The sequence below is a fragment of the Pelecanus crispus genome, chromosome 1, assembly GCF_030463565.1.
Source record: "Pelecanus crispus isolate bPelCri1 chromosome 1, bPelCri1.pri, whole genome shotgun sequence".
Classification (NCBI taxonomy): domain Eukaryota; kingdom Metazoa; phylum Chordata; class Aves; order Pelecaniformes; family Pelecanidae; genus Pelecanus; species Pelecanus crispus.
This window is the reverse complement of record NC_134643.1, coordinates 198133293-198158392: the sequence shown is the minus strand read 5'-3', so window position 1 is coordinate 198158392 and position 25100 is coordinate 198133293. Positions and strand designations below refer to the sequence as shown.

Here is a 25100-nt window from a genome sequence, read left to right as displayed (position 1 = left end):
TGTTGGAGTAGATGATCTTTAAACGTCCCTTCTGACTCAAACCATTCTGTGATTCTGTGAAAAATTGCTCTCAGAAAATGCACAATATGTATTTATTTTGATCTTTAGAATATTGTTATATCCTTTTTCTCAAAGTCTAATGGCTTTCATTGCATAAGGAGCTCACCCATTTTCAACACGCATTTACTTTTATGAAGGTCCAGGAATTCTGTCTTTGCTATTGAGTCTCCACAATTTTCTCGCTATCTTCCTATCACCTCTCATTACCAAACAACAAAATGCTTGTTATCATTCAAAAGCCTTACTAGTACTACTTGCCAACCAGTGGAAATCTCAGCTGGGGAGAAAACATAATTGTCATCACTGTGACTTTCGGCTTTAAAATCTTAGAGATCAGAGTCGTGATTTAAGTGGATGATGTTACAAGGTATTATAAAGAAATCATTCATAGAATGAGCTATTGCAATTTTGTGGTTATGTTTCTTGATATGAGTGTAGGTGTGAGGAACACACTTTGGAAGAGAAAAATTGAAAATATTATTCTCAGAAACCTCTGGTTTTGCAAATATAGTTATTATACTCAGACCGTTTCTACAGGCTGCTTTTTCTGCAAGGCCCAGTAGTAAACTAATTAATTAAAATGCAAAAAACATATTTAGAAATGGCTAAGTGCTATATCTTTATATAGCCTGATTTCTAAAATGCTGCTCAGCTTCTCCTACCATTTCTGTTTGTAGGAGTCCTCATTTGTTATCTCATGTATGAATCACTGACTGTGAGCTCCTTCACACTTGGCCTCCTTGTGAGGTACCTTGTGTGTGGTATATTTAAATACTACTGCCAAGCCTTCCCATTTATCTGCCTGCCTCTGTTTCATCAGTTTGTTGAGAATTTGTTACTGATGCCATTTCCTGGGCCTCTTACATAAAAATAATCTCTTTCTTTTTAAAAATAGAACATGTAGAAGATTTGGAGTTGGTTTCATGCTCTGTGGGAGGTCTAGCCAGTAGGAAAAAGGTATGTGAAAGTCAGATGGTTGCTGCAGGCAATACCATCATGTTTGGGTGTGTTCCCCAATTCCGAAGTGTTTGTTTCTTCAGCTGTTAGTCTTTATATTTTTATTTACATTGGTAAATGAGGCAATTAGCTGGATTATGAAATAGTTTGGGCAAGTGGTTGGAGCTTGATGTAGCAGGAAAAATCTTTTGGCCCTGTCCTCAGACTCTGAACATAGGAAAAGCTCCTCTGACACCTGTGATAGTTCCAGTGTTATCAAGGTCTGTAGGTTATATCCTGAGGGTGCATGCAAGGATCGTAACAATACTACTTCTACTAATAAATATTTTCACATATATGTTAGTTCACATATATACGAATTTGATATTTGGAAAGGTAACAATGTCTCTCAGCAAACCAACAAAGGTAAATTAATTGCTTCCAAGAGAAGGTCACTTATAATAGTCAACCTCACACATTAGCCTTTCTCCTGAAATGCCAGTTATAGCTGGGAGACAACTTAAGACTGTTCATTACCATCTTGTACATAATAGTTAACTAATTGTTGAAAAATTCGTCTTCAGTTTAAAGGCACACATCTTGAATGAGTTGAGCTACAGCATGGCTTCATGTACTCAGATGTCTTTACTCTCTGTGGTTCAGGCATACTCTGTACCTCATCTAGTTATTACTGAACTATTATGAATTGCAACCTGACATTAAGCAAAATCAAAATTAGCTCAGTTCTTCAGGCTGCAAAGTACGCTGCAGGCTGTCCTTGCAGCAGGGATGGGACTAACAAGAAGGAAAGAGTAGGTGATTAGAGATGGGGTATCACTGTAGCCATCTTACTGCCATCCTCAGTCTTGCAGCTAGGGCTGTAGTCTACTTCCTTTACTGTGCTACTTTGCTCACATCTGAGTTTCACTTATTCATGTAGCAGAGAGGTTAGACATGCATTCCAGGCCTGCTAGGCAGGTGCTGCTTGCGATGGTACTGGTAGAGAAACTGAAGCACGGATGCACTTTAATATAAAGGGTGAGTTAAAATGTAAAGGTCTATACTGAATTAGTATGTATCATAAATTAATTCAAAGTGAATCATATATAATGTTGTTCATAGCAGTTATTGATCTTGACTGACACTGTGTTATTCTACTGAAATTATGAGGTTAAGTTGCATAAAATGAGTAATTCAGTGATGAACCAGTCCAGTCAATGTATGGCATTGCCTTTGTGGATTAAAAAAAACAATTTTGTGTTTTTCTTACAAAATAGAACTGGGTTTGGTAAAGGTTGCATTAATTTGAGTCTGTCTTTGTACCTGTTATGTTTGCGGTATCCTTTAAAAAATCATTGTAAGTTGCTAGACAGAAATGGGCTGTTGAGACAAATGGAAATGCAGACATTATTTGCTTGAGATAACGTGTGTGTCAGTTTGGCTGCAACTAGTAATTTTGATTCTAAGGTGAATTTACTTTTTGATTGCAAAAGTTATGACAACGGTGCTAAGAAGATGAAAGCCGTTAAGATTACAACATATGAATTTGAAAAGTAATCTGTTTTGACCACATCAAATAAAAAGCTATTGGCATTTGCACAATAGGTACCTGCTCCAGAACTGAGCTCTGACTGTAATCTTGACCCCTGCTTCTACAGCATTGAGCAAAAATAAATGACTTGGCAAATTAAATTCATTGTGCTAAATGCAAGCTCAGTTGCTTGCATAGCTTCAAGTATGTGTAAATAGCTGTAGAATGGTGGTACCTAGTTTCAGATGTTAAAGTCCCCTTTCATAATATCATACTATAAACTTCTTGTAATGGACAGTTTTTCTGATCTTTTTTTTTCACTCCTATTAACATGCATATATGAGAGAGATTACAGAAGTTGACCTTTACTGCTATTAAACAGTAAATGCCCATTCCTTCTCAGATTTAATGGAACTCTTGTTCTTAACTGGTCTATCTACAACTCACCCACTTCGTGTTCAGAAGGGTGGAGTCTCTTGTGTTACAGACTCAGCAGCTCACAGCTAGCTGTGATACTGAAAAGCAAGTAAGCATTGTGCAGGGACGTATACATTGTCTGGGTATGAGCCAGATCAAGTTCAGAGGAAATCTGGCCACGTTTGTCTGTTGCTATGTCCAAGCTAATTAGCTGTGTCAACCATCGGGGCTCATTACTTTGGACTCAGCATTGCACTAGCATGTCAAGGCTGTACCAGAACAGGTTAGCAGGCTTACAAAGCACTGTTTTGCACCTTCTGCATTACCATGACAGATTTCTGCTAGCTCTGGCAACTCATAATCTTCATGTCATAGCCTTGTTTCTACTGTGAATGGAAAGAAGGAAGGCAAAAGCTTTTAGGAATAAACAGTTTAACACCACTAGAAAAGACAACCATGAGTTGTTGTAATGACTGCTTCTCCTAGTTCCAATACCTCAGTAACTTTGCAGATGACACCAAACTGGGTGGGAGTGTCAATCTGCTGGAGGGTAGGATGGCCCTGCAGAGGGGCCTGGACAGGCTGGATCGATGGGCCGAGGCCAACTGTATGAGGTTCAACAAGGCCAAGTGCTGGGTCCTGCACTTGGGTCACAACAACCCCATGCAATGCTACAGGCTTGGGGAAGAGTGGCTGGAAAGCTGCCTGGCCGAAACGGATGTGGGGGTGCTGGTTGATAGCCAGCTGAACATGAGCCAGCAGTGTTCCCAGGTGGCCAAGAAGGCCAACAGCATCCTGGCTTGTATCAGGAATGCTGTGGCCAGCAGGAGCAGGGAGGTGATTGTTCCCCTGTACTCGGCACTGGTGAGGCCGCACCTGGAATATTGTGTCCAGTTTTGGGCCCCTCAATACAAGAAAGACATTGAGGTGCTGGAGCGTGTTCAGAGAAGGGCAACAAGGCTGGTGAAGGGTCTAGAGCACAGGCCTTATGAGAAGCAGCTGAGGGAACTGGTGTTGTTTAGTGTGGAGAAGAGGAGGCTGAGGGGAGACCTTATCGCTCTCTACAACTACCTGAAAGGAGGTTGTAGTGAGGTGGGTGTTGGTTTCTTCTCCCATGTAGTTAGCGATAGGACGAGAGGAAATGGGCTCAAGCTGTGCCAGGGGAGGTTTAGATTGGATATTAGGAAAAATTTCTTCATGGAAGGCATGGTCAAGCATTGGAACAGGCTGCCCAGAGAGGTGGTGGAGTCACCATCCCTGGAAGTGTTCAAAAAATGGGTAGACGTGGCACTTTGGGACATGGTTTAGTGGGCATTGTTGGGTTGTTGGGTTGATGATTGGACTGATGATCTTAGAGGTCCTTTCCAAGCTTAATGATTCCTAGTTTTTACTTTCATTATAAATAATCCAGCCACCAAGCCAGGAGGTGTGGGGTTGCTACTCTACCCTTAACTGGTTTAATGGTGGAGTTGGTAATGTTAGGTTAATGGTTGGACTGGATGATCTTAAAGGTCTTTTCCAACCTTAATGATTCTATGATTCTATGATTCTATAAATATGTCAGAGTGGCAGGTCTGTTTTCTTCTATATTTCTCTCCTTGTGATAATATGTACAGAGATATATATATCTGTCTCTCACTGGAAGCATATATCACTGAAAATCACTTTATTGCTAAGGCTTATCAAGGTGTCAGTACAGAAGAGTCTGTTCTTTTGTGTTTGTCCGAACTATCCTGCCTTACATATTATTTGCACTGGCTGGGTATCAGTCAGCGGGTGGTGAGCAATTGCATTGTGCATCACTTATTTTATATATTATTATTATTATAACTATTATTTTCCCATCCTTTTCTGTCCTATTAAACTGTCTTTATCTCAACCCATGTATTTTACTTTTTTTTTTTTCCCCAATTCTCTCCCCCATCCCACTGGGGGTAGAGGGGGAGTGAGCGAACTACTGTGTAGTGTTTAGCTGCCTACTGGGTTAAACCACAACAGCAGCCCAAACTCATTGTGGCACATCGCATATCTTTACAACCAAGCTACTCTTTTGCCGTGTCCCTCTAAAGCAGATTGTAAGGATATAATTTTAAAAACAAAGGCCTCCTTGGACATATATATTTTTTTGCTATTGCATTGATTTTCTGATATAGGTTCAAAGATAGGCCTGTTTCTAACAGCATAAGAAGTGTGTTTGTTTTCCTGCTTGATGACTGACTAGAGCTGTAGTTGATATACACTCCTGACTGTGTAAATACAAAGGCAAGACAAAGATTTAATTTCTGTGCCAAGAAACCTGGGACTAAAGCTCCTAACCTTTCTCCTCTTGATTATTGTAACTTCATGCCAGTGAAGTCTGTGGGTCTGAACAAAAAAACTCGAAAACAACTTCCTCTTATTTCAGTAAGAGGAACCATTAAATTTGCAGTAGTCTCTCTTCAGAGTGATTACTAGATTAAAGATCTGCTGTAAGTGAGCCTGCAGCCATTGAGCAGAGTGTTTTCCAGCCGTGACCTGAGAAAGACAATGCTTTCCCTGTTAGTAGCTTGGCTTTGCTACTTCCCCTGGGGAGCTGCTAACGCGGCTTACAGGAAATGGACTTACAAAACATTTGTAAGGATTCATTTCCTGGGATGGGTACTCATGCAGAATGTGTCTTTCATTGAAGATGCATGCCTCAAAAAGTGTGAAAAACTCACTCTGGAACACAAGGCAAGCTAACTGAGGGTTTAGGCATTTTTATGTGTGGCTGTGACTACAGGAACAAACAGTGCGTAGGGATTCTTCTTCAGCAGCAGTAAAGCAAGCATTAGAATAACACTACAAGAAACGAACATTTTCTTTTGTATCTTCCCCCTAGTTTAAGGCAGATCATCTAAGTTCCCTGTGTAGTCAGTGAGTAGAAGGGAATGCTTCCGGATCTCCTCGGATTTTTCTCGCTGCAGTGAGTGAGCCATTCCACCTCTCCTTCTGTATGCTCATTATGCTGGGAAACCTCCTGGAATGGCCTTTTTCCTTGCAAACTGAGCAAGCAGGCTGTGAGTGTGAGTACCTCTCGCTTAAGTGCTTAAAATAAGGTGCAGCCAAGTCCAGATCTAATTCTAGAACCACTGGGACATTGATATAGAGAGAACAGGATTATAAGAATGAGATTAGACTTGGAAAAGTGTGCTAAACTTTAAGAATACTTGTTTAAGAAATGACATGTATTAGATTTGATAGTATTTTTAACTGCCTTTATCTAACTGTTGGCACATTCATAACCATTTGGTCTTAGTAGGCATTCTGTGTTTTTAACCTCTAGAGGCTGGGTGAGTCTTTGTCCATCTTGAGAATTTTAGAAGATTATTGTATGTCTGAAATGCCACATTTCTTTGCAGATATAATATACAGTTCTGCAGTATCCCTGTAAGTAGAAATCTTATCAAAGTTCATAGTAGTTATATAAAAAGGCCCAGAGAGTGTATCCTAAAACGGGTAGACGTGGCACTCTGGGACATGGTTAAGTCTAGTCTACCCTTGACTGGTTTAGTGTGGACTTGGTAATGTTAGGTTAATGGTTGGACTGGATGATCTTAAAGGTCTTTTCCAACCTAAATGGTTCTATGATTCTGTGATTCTAAGAGCTTCGCAGTCCCAAATATAAATGCAATTACTGAAAACCCAGTCGCTATAGGCAAATTATGTAAGATTGATGTGTGTCTGTCTGTGCACACAAACACACATTTAAATACACATAATGTTGAATAAAAAAATTCAAATTGCAACTGAAAGCCTTTTTATCTACCAAAGTTAGACATTTGCCAAGTTTGTCTTTCATCCTGCAAAGGTTGATGACCCTGATAGTGCTTAAGCAGGTCTATGAATCTGCACTATTTTTCAGTAAATACATACAGTTCCATCGATTTGTTACAACCCATGATTTTAGTTTTAGCAGGTAAGTAGAGAGGCAGCTGCATTTGTTTCACTGGTGTGGAATATTAAGGGGGTTTGTTTGTTTGCTTGTTTTTTAATAACTTATTTTGTCAGTTGTGAAATGCAGGAAAAATCTTGAAAGCAGAAGAGAAAATTCTTTTCTCCAAAACTTCCAATTTAACTCTTGAATGCAATTCCAAAATACTTATTAACTGCTGCCTTCTCAGAGGAAGTGTTGGCTTAGTAGTAAGTACTTCGTATTACTTCTGGTTAGTTTTAATTAAATTCCTATTTTGCATTGTTGAGTTTTCTATAAAAATAAATAAACTATCTACCACAGAGGAGGCTGTTGTCATACACTGTGTAGTCAGTCAGATTGTCCTCAAGTACTTTAGAAAAGCATAGATATTTTGTCTGTCTGGTTCCTGCAAGCCTCTCCAAAACCTTCAAAAGACAATGTCTTCACAATATTTGGCTTCATTAAGCTCAGTTGTAGTCCAAAGCATGTTCTTCAACTCCAAAACATTTGCTCCATTGTAATACTAGTCATAGGTTTTGCAACATACATATAATCTTAAGAAAATTTGACCGAATCATCGAAATGATGGGCCCAACTTCCTCTTACCATTAAAAGGGATTTATGTCTCCTCCTTCAGGTAAGTTGTACCTTTTCTGTATGCTAAGCATAGTTCTGCAGGACCATAAACTTTTCCAGTCATTTCCTTTGAACTTTTTTCTTTTTTTGTATGCTTGATGAAGGGGAAGTATTCATAGTGCCACTGATAGAGCACTGATTAATTGCTAAGATCTTAATCAACTTAATTCGAGTTGGCCATATGCTGTATGGTATTTCAAGCACATTTGTGATACTGTAACCTCTTGATTATAATAAATTCTCACTAGGCACCATAAGAAAATTGTGATGAAATACAAAGAGAACTTGTCTAGGTCTTTAGATTACATCCCAACTGTTGGGGAAGGTAGGTATGATTTCTGCTGCACAATGGGAAAACTGAGGCACTGGCTCTGTGTGCTTAATCTTACACGTTTGAAACAGGAATGAAAGGGATAGAAAAGGGGAGCTGATATACATCCAGGATGAAGCTGGGCTGTTTTTAAGCCTGTTTACTGTGTGAAATTGCTATGGGTAGAAAAACTAAAAAAAGGGAGAAAAAAATGAGGATAAACAATATGTCTGTTAAGTGGGATAACACTTAACCTCCTTTGCTTTTTGCTCTTCTTTCTTATAAACTGTGGAACTTAAATATTAAGATAAAAGACTATTCACATTCCAGTTTACGTGAAATAAGATTGATTTTGTTTTAAATGCGAGATGTGGAGGAACTAAAATTAAGTATTTGCCCCTTTGGTTAGATGGAAAACATTTCCAAAAGCAGCTCCAGTTATATATCATGTTCCAGTCTGGTTTTAGCAACAGTAATCTGTGAGAACATTCAAGTTAAGGTTTCATTATCTATATTCACCTTTGTCAGTTTGCACCAAAGTGAAAAATGCAAGGAATTTTCTGGCTTACGCACAGGACTCAGCTCAAATAAGTTTAATGGGATAACACATTTGGTTTTGCACACAGATTCACACACAAAGCTGAAAATGTAAGAGGCAAGAAAAAGAGCACATATATATATGAGAGTTATGTTTCATATAACAATTCCTGTCCTAAAATAAGCAAACCAATACTTGAAAAGAAGCCCAAAAATACCTAGAAAAATTTTAAACTTTAAAAAAAAGCTTTATTTCACTCACTGAGAAAACCAAAGTGCTCTCCATTGTCTAATGTGGATTTTATGCTCTCTTGTTACCTTCAACGTAAGGTAAAGAAAGATTTATGGGCATTATTCCTCTTTCACCAGAACCAGCATTCTACTTTGGAAATGATGAATACTATGTTGATGAGAGTGCTGGCTATATTGAGGTACGTGTCTGGAGGACTGGAACTGATCTGTCTAAAGCTGCCTCTGTTACAGTGAGGTCTCGCAAATCTGAACCCATAACTGCAGAGGGTAAGTTACTGTTTTGTTCTAGTTTCGTAATACATCTCAACAACAAATGCTAGTACCTTTGGTCTTGATATAGATTCAACTACATGCGATGGAATTTATATGTCTCTTGGTCTTAGCAGATCTTTCTTCTTAGAACAAATTACATAGTTACAGAATTTGTCTCAAAGAAAAGGGAGTAGGAGCAACTGTGAACTAAAGCACTAAGAGAAATGCCTTCAAAGCCTCATATAAAACACCATCACACAAAGGCAGTCTCAACAGCATACTCTGGGCACAGTTATAATCACTGGTAGCTTGCAGTTTGGTCGTCTCATTTTACTGTAGGCAATAAGAAATTATCTACTAACCTGTTCAGCAGGAGGATTGCTACAGCTGTGTGGTTCAGTGATGCTTTGACAGAACCTTTGTCTGCAGAATCAAGTGTTAGTGTACTCTATTTTTTTTTTTTCCCCACAAACCACAATGTTTAAAACTAAGACATTCGTATAAAGACAGCATAAAAACTATCTTCCTTAGATGCTTATCCTGAGTCTAACTGGACAGTAGAGTTTGTCTTCTCAACTAATTTTCACTGAGGCAAAATTGTGTGAAACTTCACTGTTATTTCAGGAATATCTAAACATCATATCTATGTATCACACATATGATAAACATATTTCTCATGAAAAAGAAAATTATGAAGTCTGAAAAAAAAATTATTACTTCATTTCTGAACTTGCTTTATATGATCTGATGTCTTTGTCTCATCCTGAATATTTAAGTTATTTTATATCTGGGGAAAAAAAAATATTTCCTTACAGTAAGAAACATAATCCCTTGTGCCAGGACCTCTAGTATTCAAGACTGGGAATGGCACAGCTCTTGGGCTCGCTAGCCTGTTGGTCACAGCCTGAAAGCTCTGACATGGCTGGCTGCCATGAACCTGGTTCTTGGTTTTACACAGTGCAGCAATGGATCCGCTGCGCTGAGCTGGCAGTCCTGGCATCCTGCCTTAGAGGCTTAGCTCTGGGGTAGAGCAGCAGGGACTTTAGGCAAGTGCCCATCTGATGATGGCCTTTAATCTTGCCAAATTTTTTCAAATTCGCAGAAATCCGAACCTCATTTCAATTTCAATGAAACTGTTTCCCCCAAAGCTTTGTTTCAACAGCCCTTCTGCTTATTCTCTCAAAAATGGACGTTAAAACACAGTCCTTCACTAAAATCCTAGATACCTAGATACGTCTTCATTACAAAATAATAAATTTCTTTCCAAAAGACTTTGCTTCATCTCCAGAGTTTCTCTCAAAGCTTTTTGCTTACTTTCATTTCTCACTTAGAACAAACTGTTGGTTTACAACAGAACAGAATCAGACCCATTTTGTGACTTGAATCACTAAACAAAAAGTAGCTTAATATTGACTTCTTTTATTGTATAGTCCATCTTAGATGGTCAAAAGATACTTTTGCTTTACATAAGTGCCAGAATTTGGCAAATTTTAAAATTATATTTAAAGAAAAAATAGATTTACCTACAATTAACTGCCCAATGGTAGATACTTTTATTTCTCATTACATGTAATCCTTTTTATTAATTTGATATTTTTTATCTCTTTTCTATTGGTAGCTGGAGTAGATTATGTAGGCATCAGTCGTAATTTGGATTTTTCCCCTGGAGTCAATATGCAGACGTTTCGTGTGGTAATCCTGGATGACCTTGGACAGCCAGTGTTAGAAGGAACCGAGAAGTTTGAGGTTGTGCTAAGGATGCCCATGAACGCTGCCCTTGGAGAACCCAGCAAGGCCACCATCTTCATTAATGACTCAGTGTCTGACTGTGAGTAATAATTTTGTTTACCTTTTCACATTTATGCAGGAGATGGATGACTGCAATACACAAATAGCACTTGTCCTGTTGAATCACACCAAGATGAATCTACACTTTTCAGCTACAGATGATGTGTTAAGTCATTTGCTGTCTAGCAGCTCATGTTATATATCTGGTACAATGTAACATAACATAATTTGAAATAGTGGAGGGAAGATATGATAACTTTTGCAATTATACTTTACACATGCTTTTTATGTTTTTCTGCCCAGTGCCTAAGATGCAGTTTAAAGAATCTGTATATGTAGGCAATGAAAATGATGGACAGATTTCTGCCATGATATATAGGAGTGGGGATGTCCGATACACATCCACTGTGAGATGCTATACAAGGCAAGGTTCAGCTCAGGTAATGATGGACTTTGAAGAACGTCCAAATACTGACAGTTCCATCATCACATTCCTTCCTGGTAAGCCCTTGATCTTATTTTAGTCTACCATGTTTTGTTTTGCTTTGCTTTGTTTGTTTGTTTTGTTTTGTTTTAATTGTGTCTTCTCATAATGTAATGCCAAAAAGACCACTCTGGAAAGCCAAGCTTTTTTCCACACACAATGCGCAGAGTACACAGAACTTATGTTATCTCTTTTTGCTTCACTTCTGACCTACAGGGATACTCAATAGGAATGAAAGGGACATATCTTCATATAGGTTCAGTCTGAGTGACAGGATCTTTTTGATAGCAAAAGCAAGTTCATCGTAACACAATAACAGAAGCACAGACCTGCTGTTAAGCAGATTTCTGGTAAATACATTTGACTTGCACTGGAATGAGTAATAGATCTTTCAACAGGGATATAGCTCTCTAATTTCTGTTTAAATTTTTTTTCCCCACTGAGACTTTCCTAAGGCAGTTCACCAATATCAGGTATTTAATATCTCACATCAGAGACGAAATACAAATAAATCAGATGTTACTACCTTGAAAAAATATTGCCCGATTCCTTCTATTTGTGCAGAATTCAGTTTAGTCTTTTAGTCTTTTAAGTTTACACACACATAATATTTTTTACAAGCCCTAAACAAATTCTGTCATCAGCATGAAATCCTTGGTATGCCCTTGTCACAGCAATGATGACCTTCATATTTCTGTAGACCTATATCATAGTTCTCTTGTAAAGTGAGTTGTTCAGTCTATCTTTATTTAGAGCTGACCTCAGCTTTTAGTGCTGTCATGTCTTCTATACTTTTGCCATTGCTTCTGTGCAACAGGGAAGGAGAGTCCAACTTGTTAACGATTAACGGATCTGGGCCCCTTAGGAAGTGACTTGCCTCTTTTTTTGAGCATCTCTTTACCATTTCTCTGCAAAGACAAGTAGCAAAGAGGTCTGCTAGGATCATATCTTGTTTCCATAAGCTTCTTAGGCATGTTTAATATATGGCAGTTTCAGTAAAGTTTTCATATTTCCTGTGTAACAATGAGCAGGATTACTATTTTGAATTTTTTTTTCTCCTCCTAATGGATAATTTATTTTCTATAGGGGGGAAAAAACAACCTCAGAAAATGAACACAGTCAGCATCCTGGTCTGGTTCTTCATCTTGAAGAGCCTTGATCATATTTGCATATATAATGATGAAAAAATACCATAAATTGACCTCATCTCTCTCATATCCTGTGCTGTTCCTTTTGTCAGGGATGTAGGAGTCATTGTTGTGATGATGAGCCCACTAAGTCTGACACTGGAAGCCAGACACTGCACACCACTCATAATTCTTGCTGCTCTTGTAGAAGGCCTAAGACAAGGCCTTTTCACAGTCTCTGAATATCTAGTAAGTCTAGACACATTGATTTGTGAGTGCTCAAATTGAGCATTTTGCAACTCCAAAGCATTAAGGCAATATTCATTGTCACTTGAAATCAGTGGGAGTTTAAAGGACATTAAAATCAAAAGGAATAACATAAGTGAAGGTCCACACACTTGGAGAGTGTCCAATCAAAAGAGAGTTGAAATACAAGACTCCAGGACAAAATTACCATTAGTATCAGTGAAAGTTTCTATTACTCTGCTTCCTTGTGCAAGTATTTAGTTTTTAAATGCACACTGTGGCAGAGGTCACTGAGGAGTATTTTATTCTAAGATAAAACAAAAGGAACAATACGTGTGAAGTAGATATACTAAATAGAAACTTGTCTTAGAGAATCATAGAATCATAGAATCATAGAATCGTTTAGGTTGGAAAAGACCTTCAAGATCATCCAGTCCAACCATTAACCTACACTACCAAGTCCACACTAAACCAATCAAGGGTAGACTAGACTAAACCATGTCCCCAAGTGCCACATCTACACGTTTTTTGAACACCTCCAGGGATGGTGACTCCACCACCTCTCTGGGCAGCCTGTTCCAATGCTTGACCACCCTTTCCATGAAGAAATTTTTCCTAATTTCCAACCTAAACCTCCCCTGGCGCACCTTGAGCCCATTTCCTCTTGTCCTATTGCTAACTACATGGGAGAAGAAACCAACACCCACCTCACTACAACCTCCTTTCAGGTAGTTGTAGAGAGCGATAAGGTCTCCCCTCAGCCTCCTCTTCTCCAGGCTAAACAACCCCAGTTCCCTCAGCCGCTCCTCATAAGGCCTGTGCTCCAGACCCTTCACCAGCCTTGTTGCCCTTCTCTGAACACGCTCCAGCACCTCAATGTCTTTCTTGTATTGAGGGGCCCAAAACTGGACACAGTATTCCAGGTGCGGCCTCACCAGCGCCGAGTACAGGGGAACAATCACCTCCCAGCTCCTGCTGGCCACACTATTCCTGACACAAAGAAGTCCCAAAATGGGGGATTCCACTTTAATGAGTTTCCATAGAAAAGTGATGATTAGTAATTCTGCTTTCACTATTGTCATTACTCATTAATTTATATGGTGTCAAGGTGAATGCCTTGGCCAGCAGATGCAGCCTGTGGCTCCTTGGTTCTCTTGGAGAGAAGTGCTGTAGTAAAGAACACCTAAGTTCTGCACGATATTACCTTCAGAATGATTGCAGGTGAAACTGAAAAGCCTTGCACACTGGTGCTTATGGATGATACTTTCCATGAAGAAGAGGAAGAACTACGGCTGGTTCTTGGCACTCCAAGAAGTGATTCTTCCTTTGGTGCCTCTCTTGGTGAACAAAATGAGACGCTGATAAAGATTCGGGATGATGCAGACAGTAAGAAACTATTTTGTTGTTACTGGCTTTTGTAACCCATTTGTGTGCTCTGAAAACATTTTTCTTCTAATTACAGAGGCTATAATTAAGTTTGGTGAGACCAAATTTAGTGTGAGTGAACCAAAGGACACAAGGCAAGTAGCGGTTGTAAAAATCCCAGTGCTTCGTCTGGGAGACACTTCCAAGGTTTCTATCGTGAGAGTTCACACAAAGGATGGATCTGCTACTTCTGGAGAAGACTATCACCCTATATCAGAAGGTAGGATCATTCAGATGATTATCACATCCTACTATTTGTTTTTGATTCATGACTGTAACATAACGTTTGAAAAATGAAATAACTTTATGAATACTTTGCAACCACATCCATTAATACATTTTACTATTCAAATTCAGTATGGACATGATCCCATGTGGTATGCAACAGCCAAATTGCTCTTAGAATACTAGATATCAGTGAAGATATTTACAAAAGAATTGTGACTCCTTTGAAAATATCTGTAGTTCAAGCAACTGGAAGAAATGTGTGAGTGCCACCTTAGTAACATTTGCAAAGTGTAATACCATTACACTGCAGAAACGTCTACTCCATAGGATATGATTGTGTAGTTGTTTCTCAAGCAATTCATTAAGCTAATGGCTTTTGCTCTGCGTAGGTATTAATGTCTATTTCTCTTTATTTTTCTGCTTTCATAATACTTCATCTTTCTTTCTATATCGCTGCAATTCATTTCCCACTGCTCCTCAATAGTAATGAATGAGGAGAAAAGTTCTGCAACAAAATGAGCAATTTCTTAGCTGATAAACTTCTTTCCATTAATAGCCCACCCACATGGTTTAGTGAATGACTGATAGAGTTCGTAGCACTATGAATTTTTTTTTCTTCTAAAGTTTATGATAATACATGATACTAATCTGTGTTTTAAGATTAATCGTTCATTGCTGGAGTGTTTTCACAGTTTTGGATAAACTATTTTGGTGTCCAGTCCAGCTGAAAGATAGGACTTATTTCTGAACATCCAGCAACAACATTGGGCTTTCTCCAAATTCCACAGAAGAAGAGGCATTTCCCACTAGTGATACTTGAAGAGAAAAATTGTTAGCAATGAAAATTATCAACCCAGAGCTTGCTAATTCCAGTCACTTTGCCTCCTGCATTTTACAGTTTTGCTCTTTCCTCCTGAAAACCACAGGAATTTTTAGTGTCAGCTAATACTTACCCTATATGCCTTAGTTATATGCATTGCCTTGCTTACCCTCTCCCTACTGTGCACCAACAGCAGATGGGAGCAGAATTTTCAAGGGAAACATGCTACTGCACCCCTCCCTTCTTCCCAGGCTCAACTTCACTCCCAAATTCTCTACCTCCTCCCCCCGAGTGGCACAGGAGGATGGGGAATGGGGGTTGTGGTCAGTGCATCACACGTTGTCTCTGCCACTCCTTCCTCCTCAGGGGGAGGACTCCTCACACTCTTCCCCTGCTCCAGTGTGGGTCCCTCCCATGGGAGACAGTCCTCCACGAACTTCTCCAATGTGGATCCTTCCCATGGGCTACAGTTCTTCACGAACTGGTCCAGCGTGGGTTCCTTCCACAGGGTGCAGTCCTTCAGGAACAGACTGCTCCAGCGTGGGTCCCCTACAGGGTCACAAGTCCTGCCAGCAAACCTGCTCCAGTGTGGGCTCCTCTCTCTCCACGGGTCCACAGGTCCTGCCAGGAGCCCACTGCAGCACCGGCTCTCCACAGGGTCACAGCCTCCTTTGGGTGCATCCACTTCCTCCACTGTGGACCTCCATGGGCTGCAGGGCAACAACCTGCTTTCCTATTGTCTTCACCACCGGCTGCAGGGGAATGTCTGCTCCAGCGCCTGGAGCACCTCCTCCCCTTCTTTCTTCACTGACCTTGGTGTCTGCAGAGTTGTTTCTCTCACATTTTCTCACTCCTCTCTCCCAGCTGCTGTTGCACAGCAGTTTTTTCCCCTTCTTAAATATGTTATCATAGAGGCACTGCCACCAGCACTGATTGGCTCAGCCTTGGCCAGCAACGGGTCTGTCTTGGAGCTGGCTGGCATTGGCTCTGTCGGTCATGGGGGAAGCTTCTGTCATCTTCTCACAGAAGCCACCCCTGCAGCCCTCCCACTACCAAAACTTTGTCATGCAAACCCAACACAGTCAGCTAAGATTGAACTTTTTATCCGACATGACCTCTGATTTTTTTTCAGAGACAATGCTTTTCAAAGTAGAGTACTCTTTTGTGTAACTCTAGCTTTGTGCCTTATTTTTGGTGTATACCGTTGTATTAAAATGCATTTTGTTTGACTAAGACCTGACAATACTTTTTATTTAGAATCCTTCAGTCTTTTGGTCATTCACATATGTTACCAACATTTATGCAATAATTAGTCCCAGATCATTCTCAAAATACTAGGTTCTGTTAGACTAAATCTTGGTCTTTACAAATCAGTTTTGATGATGAAAATGCCTCATTTTCAGGATTTCCACATGTGTCCACTGCTATTCATTATTATTATTTTTAGCATCAAATAGATTAAGTAAATAAGGAATTGGCTGGATGGTCGCATCCAGAGGGTCATGGTCAATGGCTCAATGTCCACATGGAGACCGGTGACAAGTGGGGTCCCTCAGGAGTCTGTACTGGGACCGGTGCTATTTAACATCTTCATCAATGACATAGACAGTGGGATCGAGTGCACCCTCAGCAAGTTTGCAGATGTCAACAAGCTGAGTGGTGCCGTTGACACCCCAGGAGGACGAGATGTCATCCAGAGGGGCCTGGACAAGCTGGAGAGGTGGGCCTGTGTGAACCTCATGAGGTTCAACAAGGCCAAATGCAAGGTCCTGCACCTGGGACGGGGCAACACCCGGTATCAGTACAGGCTGGGGGATGAAGGGAATGAGAGCAGCCCTGCGGAGAAGGACTTGGGGGTACTGGTAGATGAAAAGCTGGACATGAGCCAGCAATGTGCGCTCGCAGCCCAGAAAGCCAACCGTATCCTGGGCTGCATCAAAAGAAGCGTGACCAGCAGGTCGAGGGAGGTGATTCTGCCCCTCTACTCTGCTCTGGTGAGACCTCACCTGGAGTACTGCGTCCAGCTCTGGGGCCCTCAGCACAAGAAGGACATGGACCTGTTGGAGCGGGTCCAGAAGAGGGACACCAAAATGATCCGAGGGCTGGAGCACCTCTCCTACGAGGCCAGGCTGAGAGAGTTGGGGTTGTTCAGCCTGGAGAAGAGAAGGCTGCAAGGAGACCTTATTGCGGCCTTCCAGTACTTAAAGGGGGCCTACAGGAAAGATGGGGGCAATCTTTTTAGCAAGGCCTGTTGTGACAGGACAAGGCATAACGGATTTAAACTAAAGAAGAATAGATTTAGACTAGACATTAGAAAGAATTTTTTTACACTGAGGGTGGTCAAGCACTGGAACAGGTTGCCCAGAGAGGTAGTGGAGGCCCCATCCCTGGAAACATTCAAGGTCAGGTTGGATGGGGCTCTGAGCAACCTGATCTGGTTAAAGCTGTCCCTGCTCACGGCAGGGGGGTTGGGCTAGATGATCTCTAAAGGTCCCTTCAAACCCAAAGCATTCTATGATTCTATGATTCTATGATCTGTAATTTGAAAAGTGAGTATTAACTGCCCTTTCTCATGGCTGGGCCTAGAAATACAGCTTGTTATGAACAACAGATTTATTTTTAAGTGTCTTACTATGTTTTTAGAAATTGAGTTTAAGGAGGGTGACACACAGCACTTTGTGGAGATTGAAGTTCTCTTTGATGGAGTAAGGGAAATGAGAGAAGCCTTCACTGTTCACCTGAAGCCTGATGAGAACATGGTTGCAGAAATACAGGTAACAAACTTGTGCAAAGTATTCAACAACAAAATCTGGTAAACAGATCTTCTTGCTTTCTGGCTCATATCTTTACTCTTCTTTTAAGGTTTACACACGCCATCTTGGCTTGTATCTTAAAAGACAAAGAGGATCATCCCAGCTGACACAGTAGCACCTACCCAAAACAGTTTGTTGCCAAGGCAATAATGTTCATGGGGTCATAGAGACAATGAGAGACTGAAGTCTTCAAGATATCATTCCAGACACATTCTCCTCATAGAATCAGTCCTAAAAACTGATGTCCTCTTGGAAACACTCTCTGGCAATACAATATAACCTCTATGCTGTAAAAAGAGTAATCAGGTGAAATATAACTTCTGCTGTCAAAATCATGTTAATATTATTCTTGTGTGAAATGAAATAGCCACACATTCTTGTTATTTAGCATTATATCATACATACTTTTAATTTAAACACTATATTCCTCTGATTCTGCATAAAATGTTCTTCAAACTCTTTGGCCACTTCATCAGTATCACGCCATATATAATCAGACTCCAGGTAGCCAGACAGCAGAGACACAGCATTTGCTGATGACAAACAACCTGTTTCTACCAGGTGTTAAAGCATACAGTGCACATTAGGGTTCTGCCAGAATACTGAAGCGATTCAAGAAAGCTGGGACACAAGGTTAAAGGGTCTGGTATCTTCAGTGTTCTGGAAAGAAAAAATTCATTTGAGCTCTTGCTTTTGTAGTGTGCAATATAATTTCCAGTGCCTCAACCCTTTCTCAATAGCTCATCCAGTTGAGGTTTTAGAACTTATTTTGGGACAATATTTCAAAGGCTAGCCATATTCTGATCAAGGTCCAGCTTGAATACCCTTGTTTGTTTTAATGTTCACAGAGAACTGTTTCTGCCTTTTCATTGTCAGACAGCCAAGGCCATTGTTTACATTGAAGAAATGAACAGCATGGCAGATGTCACCTTTCCCTCTGTCCCTCAAGTTGCATCCCTTTTGATATATGATGATACTTCTAGAGCCAAAGACAGAACCAGTCCCATAGCTGGCTATCCTGTCATCTGTATCACTGTGAGTATCTCTGTGGAAAGATGGAACAAATCAGTATATAGATTTTGTTCAATAGATTTTAGGCACTCGGTATCAAACCATATTGTTGTGAATCACACATGAGTTCAAGCTAGAATAATGAATCAATTTTCAGGAGGACAAAAAGCACAGAAAGGTGTTTCACTTGTTCATCACTAAGTACAGTCTGATACTCACGCTATGTCTATGATTTCATGACCTTATTATTTCCTGCATTGTCTTGCCTTCATTTGCAGAGTTAAAATCACTGGAGATAACAGATACATTAATATATTAGTATAATAATGAGATTGAGTTTTCAATGAGTGTCACAGACTGAAAAATGAGTACTGTTTGTTGAAGTACTGCAGGCTTCTTTGTTTGTAATTTTGCAGCTGAAGGGTTTGCATGAATATCCATATGCATTGTGGAAGGTTTTGGTCCATCTGCATCTTCAGTTTGTTTCTCACCCTATTCCTTATGCACAGGAATGGATCATATGTTGAATGGTACTCCTAAATAAAAAAAAAAAAAGAAAAAAACAAAATAAATCTTGAAATGAAAAGTATATTTGCAGAATTAGGTCAAAGGGTGAAATTCAAGTTAAAGTAGTGGGAGTGTAGTTTGTGCCTTCATAACTATGTTAGGTTTTCACCCATAAATCATAATTTAAATAATATTTTTATTTCAATAAGCATAATTAGACCTGCCTTTTAATCTACCATAACAGTGCTAAAAGCGTCACTGTCAAAATAAGGTGATTTCTTAAGAGATTTACTGAGGTTGTCAGTTCCATGCTGTTGAGTTTTGTGACTCTTGATAAATTAAAATTCCGTTGCCATGAAGAAAATAAGTTGTTAACGCATCTGCCTTCTTCTGCAGGCTTGTAATCCTAAATATGAAGACTTTGACAAGACAGGTTCTATATGTGCCAGTGAGAACATCAATAATACTCTGACACAATACCGGTGGCTTGTAAGTGCACCCACTGGTCCTGATGGTGTGACTAGCCCCATGAAGGAGGTTGACTTTGATACCTTCTTCACTTCCTCCAAGATGATTACGCTTGACTCCATTTACTTTCAAGCCGGTTCTCGTGTCCAGTGTGCAGCTCGGGCTGTGAATTCAGATGGGAATGAGGGTCTTGAGCTTATGAGCCCTATTGTAACTATAAGCACATCAGAAGGTAAGACATCATCACCTATTGCAAAACCACCAGACCTCTTTTTGGTCCAAAATTCCATCCTAACAAAATCTGATTACATGGTCAGGTGTTTTAAAATTACAGTCTCACCTTTTCTTCTGTTGTTCATGGAGGTGGTGCAAAAACTCTCTTCTTAACACAGCAGAGAATTGTATAAAAAAGATGGTTTTCATCTTTGCTAGTTCTCCACATCTTTAAATAGTTATCCACATAGCAAACTTGTATGTTCGGGAGAACAGTATATAATGTGCATTGGAATTAGTGAAACCTGGTTTCTGTTGGCTTTTGAATTCAACTGTAGTAATGTTGCAGTGCAATCTCAGTTCCTATTAGACATTGGAGAACCCACATGGGAGAGCTATTATGAATGCCTAGCTGGAAGAAAAGCTTCATTTGGCATTCAGGCCTCACTGGACACCTGAGAATCAGTGTCTTACTTGACGAAGGACTAAAGCAGCTGGTGTCCAATAACAGGGCATTGACAATTTTTTTCCATGGTTGAAGTATTCATAATACTCATCCTTCTTCCTTCTCTGATACTCTCTTTGTCTGTTTCTGATTCTCTGATACCTAACCAATACTGAAACAGTGCTGCCTTCTCTCAGCCAGCAGAGTTACGGTAGTCTACCTCCTTTGCCCAGCCAACTCTTTTCATGAAACTTGTACTGATAATGTTATGAAGCAGAGGTGAAGAACTGACATGCACATGAGTACAGTCTGATAGGATATGCTATTTTGTTGTAGAAATCACAGATACTTTTGTTTATTGTATAATATGGAGAATGAGTAATTATCACCAATCAAGGTAAAATACAAAACATTGTATTTTATTACCCTTCTGCAATCATTTTGCATTCTTTGTGTCATCTCTGCTGCTTTTGTAGCTACATTAACTCTTCTGGTTTTTGTGTGAGATCTTACGGTAGATAATAAATTACATGATTGTTCATTTGCAATATCATTTTCATTTCCTTGGTCTTTCCAACTAAATATTTTAGTTAAAAAATTTTATTTTCTAAGTTAGGGCTTTAAGGAGCTTAATGAATGGAATTTCTATTTATCCCTGTCCTTTATTCCACATTTTGACTGTAGGCTCAAGTCACCTTTGTTTGCATTATCAGGAATCCTACACCCTAAAGAGGACTCTGTCTAAGGGTATTGTCTACAAGGTGCAGTGTAATGCTTGTTAAAGGCAGACAACCTTGTGCTGGGTGAGCTAGTTTTGTTATGTGAAACAGACTGGCTGTGTTAGTGTTACAAAGCATTATTTGGAATACACTTGGCAAATTAGCAGGGCTAATTAGCTCAGGCTCAGGACTGAATTGTCATGCATATATTACTTCCAGTACCTGAGCTAACTAGTGATGTGGAAGTCAGCAATACTGAAGATCGTGTACAACATGAAGGGAATTGTTAGAAGCTATTTTGAAAGAAGTGCAATGATCAAAGCAACCTGCCAAATCCTGAATATTTTCAACTTTGAGGGTTCTTGACCTCCAGTGCATAGACCAAATTCTCAAAAGTAAGTCAGATTGTGCAAAAAATTGTATTTAGCCTCTTTAGCACATCTTACTTGCATTTGAGAAAAAAAAAAAACAACCAACCAACCAAAAAAAACCGCAAAAAGCTATCGTGTGCAGAAGAGAAATTTTGTTTCCTCATGCCAGAAGTTTCCAGCTTGGAGCTGTTGAGCCAGATGAGGTCCACCAGAACCAATAAGTTCTCCGAGAGGAGAGCCCTGCCTCCTCTTTTCTTGTAATCCCTCAGAAACAGGCAAAGAGCAGAAAATGAGCAAAGGGAACTGTTTCGATTTTCCGCTTCTGCTGGTTTCTTTCTTAGAGTACCTTGTGATCCTTTGGCCATCACATGACAACATGCTATGGTTCTTGTAGCCAGAATGCAGACAAGTCTGCATTGAACTATGCAACTAGAAGTTGCATGTATCTCAGATCATATGATTACAAATCTAATCTTCTGGTCCTACAAACCAGGACTAATACTGGAACAGGCTGAACAAACCCTGGAAAGGATTGCCAAAATAAGTTATAGATTCTCCTTTCTTGGAGAAATTAAAAATTCAACTGAACAAGGCCCTGAGCAACTTGATCTAACATTGAAGCTGGCTCCACTTGAATCACAGTATTTCTAGAGAACCTTTGACGCAATTATTTAACTATATTTTGGTCACTAATGGAACAGGAGGCTCGTAGAGTCCTATGAAGGCATATATAGGTCCACACCACAATCCAGTGCCAAAACCAACTGAACACTGATCAGGAGTCTTCCATAAAGCTATGTATGTGCTTAAGAGGGTGGGAGGAATTAAAGCGTATGCCTCTGAGGACTTCTGTAAGAAAGTATGGCACTTGACACTGACTTTGCAAGTATGGTTGACACATGCAACTGAAAATGTACAGGTGCAGTATCATCACCTGGTTTTGAAAACATGGTCCAGTTGATCGAGTAATGATTTCTGTTTGAATCCTCTTTTGCATAAATTCCTGTTCAAACCTCTGGTAAATGCTGTTCAAAGCGTTTACCTGTCATTCGAGAAAATTCTTCTTGTTTTGGAAACTTGTATAGTGGAAAAAAGTGCATCTAAAAATAGCGCAAGGGAAAGTATAGATTATTTACTCTGGGCATAAAGTAAAGTTGCTTTCTCTTTTTTCCATTAGGTCTTTGTCAGCCTCGTATGTCAGGAGTAGTTGGAGCAGAACCATTCTCTGCCAAATTGCGCTATACTGGCCCAGAAGATCCTGATTATGCCAACCTCATCAAACTGACAGTCACAATGCCACATATTGATGGTATGATAAAATCTGCTGTGGAGTTAAGAGAACTCATACAACAAGCTGTTATTTGAGCTATTTTATTGGTCATGTTATTTTAAATAGCCAAAATAATAATATAATCTTTTGACATGTGGGACCAGAGAAAATATGATGAATATACAAGTGCAGTTTGCAACAAGGTGCATAAGATACTGTATTGATACAGTCTTTGACGTGAAGATTAAGTGTTTTCAGATTAACTGCATAGTTTACATAAGTTGGGCTAGACCTACACTTTGTAAAACTCCTTTGAAGTGCATAGAGATATACCAAAGAAGAATTTATTTATTAAAAAATATAAAGCCATTTAATTACCATGTGCTTCTGAAAAAATCAAACAAAATCCTGACTGAAAAATATGTTGGAGGTTTAGAAATATTTTGTTCGGCATTTCATAGTATGAAGATGTAATTATTGTGGATAACATTCTCATACACATTTAGCATATCAACTTTCTTTGAATTCTGAAGTACACGAATTGCTGTAAGTACAAAATACAGAAGCACTGTATAACATGCTTAGTGTTTGACAAACTTTGGCTAAATTAAGCAGCTCTGATCACTGAAATTTAGTGATAGTGCTATAAATTAATGTTTTTTAGGCATGCTGCCTGTTATTTCTACAAGAGAGCTCTCCAACTTTGAGCTGACACTTAGCCCTGATGGAACTAGAGTTGGAAACCATAAATGCTCCAACCTGTTGGATTACACAGAAGTGAAGACCCACCATGGTTTCTTAACTGATGCTACCAAAAATCCAGATGTGATTGGAGAGACCATTCCCTATCAATACAGCCCAATAATTAGAGGCTTCAATACTTTACGCTTCTACCGCAATCTGAATCTGGAAGCCTGTTTATGGGAGTTTGTTAGCTATTTTGACATGTCAGAGCTCCTCACAGATTGTGGAGGCACCATTGGGACAGATGGACAGGTACGAAACTGTAACTTGATTTTGTACTGTGTTCTTAAAATGAAAGGTTTCCCTTATAATGCATCTATGCTAGTAGAAATAAGTAGGTTTAGAATTCGTTTAGTTGAAAAGTGTTCTTTTTTCTTAACAAGAAACAGACTTCCCCTAAAGCCAGCTTATTTCTTAAAGCTATCAATATCTTTTCAATACTGATAGGCTATATGTGAAATCCTTGTCCAATTGAAATTAAGGGAATAATTTAGTTTGAATGAAATTTGCTATGATTTTCTCCCAATACAGTTTTGAAGTATTTTAGGACAAACCAATCCCACTTTTACTGTACAGTGAGCCACCTTAGTCTTCTCTTAGCATGAAAGCCTTCTAAAGGATTGCTTTTAGCGCATTAATAGTACTGGGCTATTTAGTACTAGTCATGATGTATCTTAAAAAAGAGTTTAAAAAAATTGTGAAGAGCCTTCTTGTTGATAACGGTGGACTACAGTGTCCTACCAGCTGCTTGGCTCTGCTGATCTCTTGCTCACTAGGTAACAAGACCCGCCAGTGCAGACAGCACAGTGGTCTCGCATTACCCAGCAGAAAATTCCTTGGTCAGGAAGCAAAGAGAAGCTGCCAATATGGAACGGCTGAAGACCAGAGCTGTGAAAGTGGTTGAGGAGTTAAAACAAAGATATTGGAGAGATCTTCAGGTGTCCTTTGGAAAATTACTTCTAGAAATCCATATTAATGTGGAAGTAAAAGGGTGCAGGATTTCTTCTGGTGTAGTGACAGTGAAGTTAATCCCTAGGTCTTCCTTGTATAATTACTGCATAAGCCTGTCTGATCCCACTCAGGCTCTGGAGTGCAAAAGCTGTAGCTATGAAGATCAATCTTTTATGACACAGAAATGTCTCTTTGGGGAATAACCCTACAGGCTGGAAGAAAGACTGGAAATGCAGGACCTCATTTCAGATGTATCCACAGCATGACAGCTGTGTGGTAAGGCTAATTCACTTTCCTGGCTCACTAGCCTTCCTTGTTGAGCCACTGTGGAAAGGATGAGGCCACAGTGTGAAATGGCTATAATTTCTCTGCTTTTTAACAGGTGTTCATTTTGCCAGGGACCCATCTGTTTATCAGACCTCAGTAGACTTACATGCACAAATTCTTACTTTGTCAGTCCCAAATAGCATGAGGCCTTAACAGGTGAGAAAAGTGTGTCATTGCCCAAAGAAACCTATGGGCATGTGCAACAACAAAGCTATTTTACTGCTGAAAGGATAGGTGCCAATGGACATATAGATACCTAATCAGATAAGCTGATTTTT

The 25100-nt window shown here is 39.6% G+C and overlaps 1 protein-coding gene across 1 annotated transcript in view; it reads left to right on the top strand.

Moving 5' to 3' along the window:
- The window catches only part of FREM2 (FRAS1 related extracellular matrix 2), a 146940-nt gene that overhangs the window by 100044 nt on the left and 21796 nt on the right, over positions 1-25100 (top strand). Inside the window, exons 7-16 of the mRNA XM_075722378.1 lie at positions 8731-8880; positions 10484-10693; positions 10957-11154; positions 13732-13896; positions 13973-14155; positions 17627-17757; positions 18673-18831; positions 19711-20014; positions 22708-22839; positions 23465-23796. Coding sequence (XP_075578493.1) covers positions 8731-8880; positions 10484-10693; positions 10957-11154; positions 13732-13896; positions 13973-14155; positions 17627-17757; positions 18673-18831; positions 19711-20014; positions 22708-22839; positions 23465-23796 — 1964 coding nt within the window. The remainder of the gene's footprint in view (positions 1-8730; positions 8881-10483; positions 10694-10956; positions 11155-13731; positions 13897-13972; positions 14156-17626; positions 17758-18672; positions 18832-19710; positions 20015-22707; positions 22840-23464; positions 23797-25100) is intronic.